The sequence below is a fragment of the Simochromis diagramma genome, unplaced genomic scaffold (assembly GCF_900408965.1).
Source record: "Simochromis diagramma unplaced genomic scaffold, fSimDia1.1 OVJJ01000685.1, whole genome shotgun sequence".
In the NCBI taxonomy this organism is placed as follows: Eukaryota; Metazoa; Chordata; class Actinopteri; order Cichliformes; family Cichlidae; genus Simochromis; species Simochromis diagramma.
In genome coordinates this window covers 8,768,996-8,777,340 of record NW_024387477.1, presented here as the reverse complement: position 1 = coordinate 8,777,340, position 8,345 = coordinate 8,768,996, and the positions used below count along the sequence as shown (strand labels likewise).

The 8,345-nt window shown below is 40.7% G+C and overlaps 1 protein-coding gene across 1 annotated transcript; it reads left to right on the top strand.

Annotated features, from left to right (window-relative positions):
- Positions 1-266: 266 nt before the first annotated feature.
- On the top strand, positions 267-6,889 carry fbxl3l (F-box and leucine-rich repeat protein 3, like). Its single transcript, XM_040016406.1, has 5 exons — positions 267-1,415; positions 2,754-3,114; positions 3,386-3,508; positions 3,716-3,887; positions 4,484-6,889. Exons 2-5 carry the CDS (start codon positions 2,773-2,775, stop codon positions 5,125-5,127), a joined length of 1,281 nt encoding a protein of 426 aa, XP_039872340.1. The 5' UTR covers positions 267-1,415; positions 2,754-2,772; the 3' UTR covers positions 5,128-6,889.
- The last annotated feature ends 1,456 nt before the right edge of the window (positions 6,890-8,345 follow it).

Genomic DNA, 8,345 nt, shown 5'->3' with positions numbered 1-8,345 from the left:
CCGCTTCAGATTGTTCTTGTTTTCTATGATCTGAGTTTGATAATGTGGATTGCACAGTCTTATTAAACACATTACATCAGGTGGTGTGTGTGTCTGCATAAGACTTGTTTAAATTTATTCTTGCAGACAAAAGTTTTTCTCACTCTACTAATAATTTCTCGTCAAAAGATTGGACTTTTGACATCAGGCACTTTGTGACACTGACTGCGAAAGATTATTTGTAAATAAACCTCTTTTAGTTAAGACCCCAGGCTGCACAAGAGTCTGTGCCCAAGGTTTTCTATGTCAGTTTTCTACAAATTGTTCTTGTGCCTTTCCATTTCAAAATAATTTTGGAAATGCCCTGCACAATGTAGTCCCCAGAGTGATAAACATGACCATCTCTTCTTGTCTGCTCCTCCCTCTCTTGCTATTCCACTCTGCAAACTCAGTATCCAGACATGCAATAGGCCTAAAACACTGGGGTTGCCAAAAGCCCAAAGTTCTGTAAGGTACTGAGAAATAGCAGCCAAAGTCGGAGGAACAAACTGCGATTTACAACTTGATTAGGATTAACAGGTTAAAATAACAACAAAACCATGCCAGTATTTTTAAGAGCAGACTGACACCATATGACAGTATCCAGATGTAAACATCCGGTTTGTTTGATGTTTTTCACCTTGAGTTTGTAAACCCACACGTGATTGCTATTTTTTTTAATGAGTTTAGATAAATGTAAACGTTTTTATCAGGTATAGTTGTTTTGCCATCTGCTTTAGATGTGCCAGTTTGTGAAGCAGCAAGATTCATAACACTAAGAAACCACCTGACGTCGTTTTCTAACTTTTCTTCACCGCTGACGGGCGCGGTTAATAAACTGCTTTAATCGGCACAGGTTCGATAATCAAGGGTTTATAAAGTGTGTTCCTGTGTGGGGTTTTAATGAGCATGTCCACAAGATCACTCTCTCCGTCACACAAACACACGCACGCACGCACACTTTGACACACTGACCTAGTTTCTGTGTGCAAGCGTGCACACACTATCTTGTGCCCTCTGCTCATGAGGACAACAACACTCATTGAGTGACCACATAAATTAGAATTAGTATAAACAGTCCTTTCCGACTTCCTGAGATGTGAAAATATATGTCCTCTGCTCACGCAGAACTGTTAATCTGTTTTTCTGCGCGCAAGATGGTGGTGGGAGATGCAGATCCATGTTTTCCTCAGCTCACGTGTACCGGCTGCTCGGCAGCGCCCGTCAAGCTGTCGCTAAAGTGAAGAGAGCTTATTATGGGAGCTGCTCCTGCTGTCCTATATCAACAGCAGCCAGCATTTCTGCAGTCATCTCCAGCCATGGCTCCAAGTGGACGCTGTCATCTCAGCTGGCAGAGCACGAAACCCTGCGGAAGGCGTCGTTTTTAAGCCGTTCGGGTAAGTAACTCTGAGCTTTATTGATATTTTGGACTGTGAGTAAAAGATCGATTGCGGAATTGGAGGAGGCTGGAGGAGAAGGGCTGTTATGATTCGGTCAGCTTTGCTGCAGACTCATAAATGCTCATAGGACACCTGCATTTATACATTTTAAAGTTTCTGTTCAGCTTTTTTTAAGCATGTGCAACATGCAATAATATGCAACGACGGTAACAACAATAGCAACACAATACAATGCAAGGAAAGCAATAGTAGTGGCAATAACAGAGGGACAATACTATAAATGGTTTTAAAACAGATTAGCATATTTCATGGTTAGTGAAACGCGAACACCATTAGCTGATACTTTATTTAGAAGACCTTCGTACATATTCTGGAGCCAGTATTGACTCTTGAATAAAAACAACATCAGCTCACAGACAGATTTTTACAGTGCATCTCTGTAGGGTTAGTTTTTAGACACTTTTAGTTTTTAGACTGGTCGCTGTTGCATTAAATTATGTCGGTGCTTATAGTGTCTAAGATTGTTTCTTCAAGTGTGGTGGTGGTAAGATAAAGGACAAAGAGTTCCGTTTTAATATCAAGTGCTATATATATATTACGTACCTTATATTCGTGTTATACAGTGCTCATATGTCCTTTGACATAGTTGGGAGTTCATAAATCTAGTTCTGACAGCATTTATTTGTTTGAGTTTGGCTGTCATGTAACGCAGATAACATAGAGAGTTATATGTTAGAGAACTCTGTGCTTTTAGTGGATAAATATAAAGTTCTTTGTTCTTTTTTAAAATTATACTAAACAGAAAAAATGTCATTTGCAAATACTGATTGTGTGGAAAAAAAGAGAAAATTCTCATTGGATCCAGACACATTTAAAACTCTCTGATTTATCAGCGCGTTGGTAGCTCCATAGTTACACATTTGCCCAGCAAGCACAAGAACCCTGAACTCTGAAAGAAACATGAGACTAGAAAAAAACTCAAATTGGGGCTTTGACAGAAAGACAATCACGTGTAAAAATGTGGTGACTCCCTGTGAATAATGGAGCAGCCAAACGTAGCTTCTTTATTATATCAGGGCTTTAAAAACATACAATTATAAAAGAAAATAATTAATGAAACGTTTCAGGAAGCTATAATTAAGTGGGTAAATAGTGTTAAAGCAGATAATTATAGAATTGGAGATGTTTGTCCCTAAACACAAAACCTGTTCAGTGCTACCAGCATAAACTGAGTTCACACTGTACTGCAATTCATGGCTTGTGTAATCCCAGCACAGTAAAATCTTAACCCTGCACTGCCCTTTTAAACACACCTTTGATTTTATGACACCACAGTGGGCTGATTTGCTTCAGAATGAAGCGAGGAAGGACAGGTCTGAAATCACAGTGCCAGATTTTCCCCTCCCTCGGAGAGCGGGCTAAGAGACCGAAGTGGATGACTCCAGCACAAGACTGGGGAAACCTGCCCCATCACGTCGTCCTGCAGATCTTCCAGCATCTGTCCCTGGTCGACCGGGCCAGGGCATCATCCGTGTGCCGGTGCTGGAATGACGTCTTTCACACCCCTGACCTGTGGAGGAAGTTTGAGTTTGAGCTCAATCAGCCAGCCACGTCCTACTTACGCTCCACTCACCCTGACCTCATTCAGCAGATCATCAAGAAGCATGCCCAACACCTGCAGTATGTTAGCTTCAAAGTAAGAGCCTCCCCTGCCGTCTCTCATTTCCTCTCACCTGTTTCACCTGCTGTGGCCTCTTTCTCTTCCTCCATTTTCACAACACACTGTCTTATAAACAATACCTGCCCTCCTTAATCTGAACTGTTGCAGAATTGACTATCACATGTCAGCAGTCTTGGCATCGACGTGCTTAATTATCTCAAGTGATTCTTACACCTCAGTCTTTCATCAATTATTTTAATGTCTCTTCCCTCCTCTCCAAAATGTTGAATCACTGCTGGTAAATCAGGTGGACAGCTGCACTGAATCTGCAGAGGCAGCTTGTGACATTCTCTCTCAGCTAGTGAACTGCACCATCAAGACCCTGGGGCTGATTTCTACAGCACGGCCCAGCTTCATGGATGTATCTCAAGTAAGAAATGGCCTGTTTATATTTGATTTTTTTTTAACACACATAATATATGCTGGTATTTCAAGTCATCATGAAGATTGTATTCACCTCTTCCCCTGGTGCATTATTATTTTTTGCACTTCCTGTAAAAAGATTTGCACAGTTTTCTACATCAGCAATAACAGATAATGAATCCTGGTTTGATGAACATCGTTGGTATCTCCTCAGGCCCATTTTGTGTCTGCCCTGACGGTGGTGTTCGTAAACTCCAAGTCATTATCCTCCATCAGGATCGATGACACCCCAGTGGATGATCCGTCCCTGAAGGTGCTGGTTGCCAACAACAGTGACACCCTTAAGTTGCTGAAGATGAGCAGCTGTCCTCATGTCTCCCCAGCTGGTTAGTACATCTGCAGTATTTTAGCTTCAAAGAGGGCACTGTGAATACTCATCAGCAAGATGCGCAATTTTGCTTTTCTTGGAACTGAGGTACTTCAGCATGGAACTGATTGCCAAAAAGAAAATTAAATTCACAGACTGTTTATGAAGGTGAACATAAGCAACATGATGTCACCTGTCAGCTTATGGACTCGCATTATGAAGCCTTTAAACTATATGACAGGGGAGTTGAGCTGACCCTAAACCCAAGCACACTATAGGCCAGTTGGGTAGTAACCTGACAGTCACAAGGTGGCCCCACCGTGAAATCGTACCGTACCACCATAAAATCATCAGGAAAGTGTTTATTGTGGCCATAAAGCAAGTGAGAAGTAACGTTATCTTCTTATAGATTTCTTTACAGTTGACCCCTGCTGCCCAAGAAAGAATGCAGCTTTAAGGACAAACCTTTAATACCCAGAAGCTATGAACACCTTTTAGTATACAGTCTGTGATTAAGGGTACAACCGTGCCTCAGCTAACATACTCATATTTAAAAGGTATATACATTCTCAAAGGCTCTAAAACATTAAGACACTCTTCTCTCTTTTTCATAAGGTATCTTGTGTGTGGCAGACCAGTGTCATGGCCTCAGGGAGCTGGCGTTGAACTACCATCTCCTAAGTGATGAGCTTCTTCTTGCCCTGTCTTCTGAAAAACACGTTCACTTGGAACACCTGCGCATTGACGTGGTGAGTGAAAACCCCGGCCAAACACATTTTCACACCATCAAGAGGAGCAGCTGGGAGGCTTTGATCCGCCACTCGCCGAAGGTCAACATAGTCATGTATTTCTTCCTGTATGAGGAGGAGTTTGAGCCCTTTTTCTGCGAGGAGACCCCCGTCACCCACCTGTACTTTGGCCGAGCTGTTAGTAAAATGATGCTAGGCCGCATTGGACTGAACTGCCCTCGGCTGGTGGAGCTGGTTGTGTGCGCCAATGGCATTGAGCCCCTGGATGAGGAGCTAATCCGCATCGCAGAGCGCTGCAAGAGCTTGACAGCGATCGGGCTAGGCGAGTGTGAGGTGACCTGCAGTGGCTTTGTGGAGTTTGTGAAGATGTGTGGGGGCAGGCTGACACAGCTGTCAATCATGGAGGAGGTACTGATCCCAGACAGCAGCTATAACATAGAGCAGATCCACAGTGAGGTGTCGAAGCACCTCGGGCGGATGTGGTTTCCTGATATGATGCCCACCTGGTAGGCTGACATGAAGCCAGAGCTATCAATGATGGCATTAAACTATGGTTACAGTTTAAAATTTTAATAGACATAACATTTAGAAAAGGAAAAACGAAAAATCCATTTCAAGATGGCCCCTGACTGGAAAGCCCTGCTTGGAGAAAGACTTTGGGCCAGAGAAGCACAGGCATATACGTTTGGCTTTGTGTAAGATTGGAACCCTGCTTTCCCAGGTGAAAATCCACTGCCAGCGCACCACCATCACCCTATCTCTATCATGTGAAAATTATTTGATTTCTTATGTTCTTGCACATTTGTCACACTTACATGTTTCAGATCATCAAACGAATCTTAATGTCATACAAAGAGTCAGAATGAATACAAAATGCAGTTTTTAAATAACAATTTAATTTATTAAGGGAACAAAAGCTATCCAAATCTACCTGATCCTGTGGGAAAGAGTAACTGACCCCTAAACCTAATAAGGGGTTGTGCCACTCTTGGCAACAAGAGCTGCAATCAAGTGTTTGTGATAATTTGCAATGATTTTTGCCCACTCTTCTTTGCAGAAGAAGAGTTGAAAACACTTAAGGTCATGGCGAAGTATCTCAATCTAAGTTCATACTTTCACTTGGCTTCTCCCAAACATTCACTTTGTTTGTTTTTGTTTTGTTTTTTTGAGCCATTCAGAGGTGGACCTGCTGATGTGTTTCAAATCATCACCGTGCTGCGTAACCCAAGTTTGATTGAGCTTCAGTCCATGAAATGATGACCAGAAATTCTCCTTCAGGATCTTCTGGTAGAGAGCAGAATTTATGGTTCCATTAATTACAGCAGGTCATCCAGGTCCTAAAGCAGATAGTTTGATTGCAGTTCTTGCTACCAACAGTGGCACAACCACTTATCAGGTTTAGGGGGAATTTGTCTTTCAAACAAGTGCCAGGTAGGTTTGGGTACCTCTTTTTTCTCTCTCAGTAAGTCATTGTTCAAAAAAACTGCAAAATGTACTTACTTCAGTTTTCTGTGTCTAATATTAAAATTTATTTGGTGATCTGAAACATGTAAGCATGAGAAATAAGCTGGGAAAAAAATTAGGAAAGGTGAAAACATTTCTTCACAGCGCGTCTTGGCCCGCTCACTATGGGTAATTTCTGTAGCTGTTGTGCACCATCAATGAATTTTATGTAAGAATAATACACTTCTCTGAAAATAGTTCATGCATAAAAACGTTTGATTGATTTCTGTCTGTCACTAAATGTTGTAATGAAACATGTTGGTTGCAGCTGAATGATGGGCTACGTTTTTAACCATGGTGTATAAAAGAGCGTGACGCTGCCATCTGCTGGTCGTTGGTAGGGAAAAATCCCCCAAACATAATTCACAAGTTCTTTACGTTTCTACATCCTTCTGAAAATCTTAAAATTAATGAAATAATTAACCAGTTAATTTAAAACTCTTCCTCAAGTTACAGATTTTTCTGAATTTAACCACATTTGCATGCATTCAGGTGAGGACACTAACCACAGTGATACCGGTTCATTGGAGAAAGGACAGGAGTTTCCTGTTGAGTCGGAGCGAGTCACACCTCCATGGAAAACACAATGGGTCTCTTTTGTCTGTTGGCCTGTTTTACTTTGCCGTCTTTTCATTTAGTTGACAGGTGTTAAAAATCAGGTAATAGCAGGTATTTGACTAAAGGCTTTGAACAGAAATGAATATGCAGAACTCAGATTAGGTGATGTGGTGACGTGGTCAGTTTATGTTCTTTTCTTTTTTTCCTTTTTTAAAAAACAAAACATGTGCACTTAAAAAAAAAAGATTTGCTGTCCTCATAAACACGAAGCAATAATTTTGAGGCAAAGGCAGTTGAAATCGATCAAATCAAAGATTTATTTATTAAAATAAGTGATCATTAAACGAAATATGTTTGGTATAAAATGTACTACCAGATTCCTTTAAATGTAACATTACATGGAAAATTTACATGTAATCAAATTACTTAAAGTCAGCACTTTGGGCGTGATTTGTTTTTTGAGTGTTACATTTATTTATTTATTTTTTTATTATTGTCCTGTGTGATTTAATATGTAGTTAGTTGGTTCTTTGCTTGTAAGGGAGTACCAACTTAAAACTGAAGTATTTGTATCAAATGTGATTACGACGATAGTTTTGTGCAAAAAGTACAAATGAACCATTACAGGCCCACGATGTGCAATGACACGCTGTCCACATACAGCTGTAAATATCTGTTTTGTATTTGTTTACTTTGCGTGGATGTAGTTAGTAGAAGAAGAATTGCTGTATAAATTTATATCACTTATTGTTAGTGGTTTTTGTGTATGTGCAGCATTGATGTCAGCTTCATTGAAACTGCTTTTTATTCTACACAGGCTGTATTTAAATACTAATAATAAAAACATGTTTACATAACTTTAATGTTGCATGATCTCCTAAACAGTGAAGCCTGATCCAAGCTGACTTTGTCCCGTTTGACCTTTCTGCAGCACTTCGTTTTCAGCTCTAGAGGGCAGCAAAGATCTAACCGGAGGGGGGGGGAGGAATGTGACGTTATATAAGCAGAGCTGCTACTGTATAATGAGGTATACCAATGATACCTCAGCCTTTTTTTACAAGTGGATTTGCTTGTGCACACTCGATTTCCATTTAAAAAAAAGCAGCAGTCTTTGTAGCTCAGAAGTCTTTGCTTCTGATTCTTCTAAATTTATCTTTTTTGGCTTGTTTGATGTAGATGCTCCAGCTGGATTTACATAAAGCTTGACACACAAACATTCTCTCTCTCTCTCTCTCTCTCTCTCTCTCTCTCTCTCTCTCACTCACACACACACACACACACACACACACACACACACACACACACACACACACACTGGTTGTTGGTGTGGAAAATAAAATTTGATTTCCATGCATTTCCATGGTAATTTTCACAGACATGCATACCGAACACAAAAATTACTCCAAGGCTAGCTTATAAATGCCACTAATAATATTAATAATGGCAGCAAATTAAATAGAGGATCTGTAACTGTGGCTGTTTAGGATATCTAGGTGAGAGGACCACATTAAACCAGCTAAGCATTTTGTCCTGGAAAAGTGCCACTTTTTGAAGGGGTGGGTGGCATGACTAATTGGGTTACCACTATGCGCTGAAACCCCATCAGGAAACTAACAGGCTTATGTGTTACTTTGTTAGGAGGAGAGGAAGGAACAGACGGCCCACAA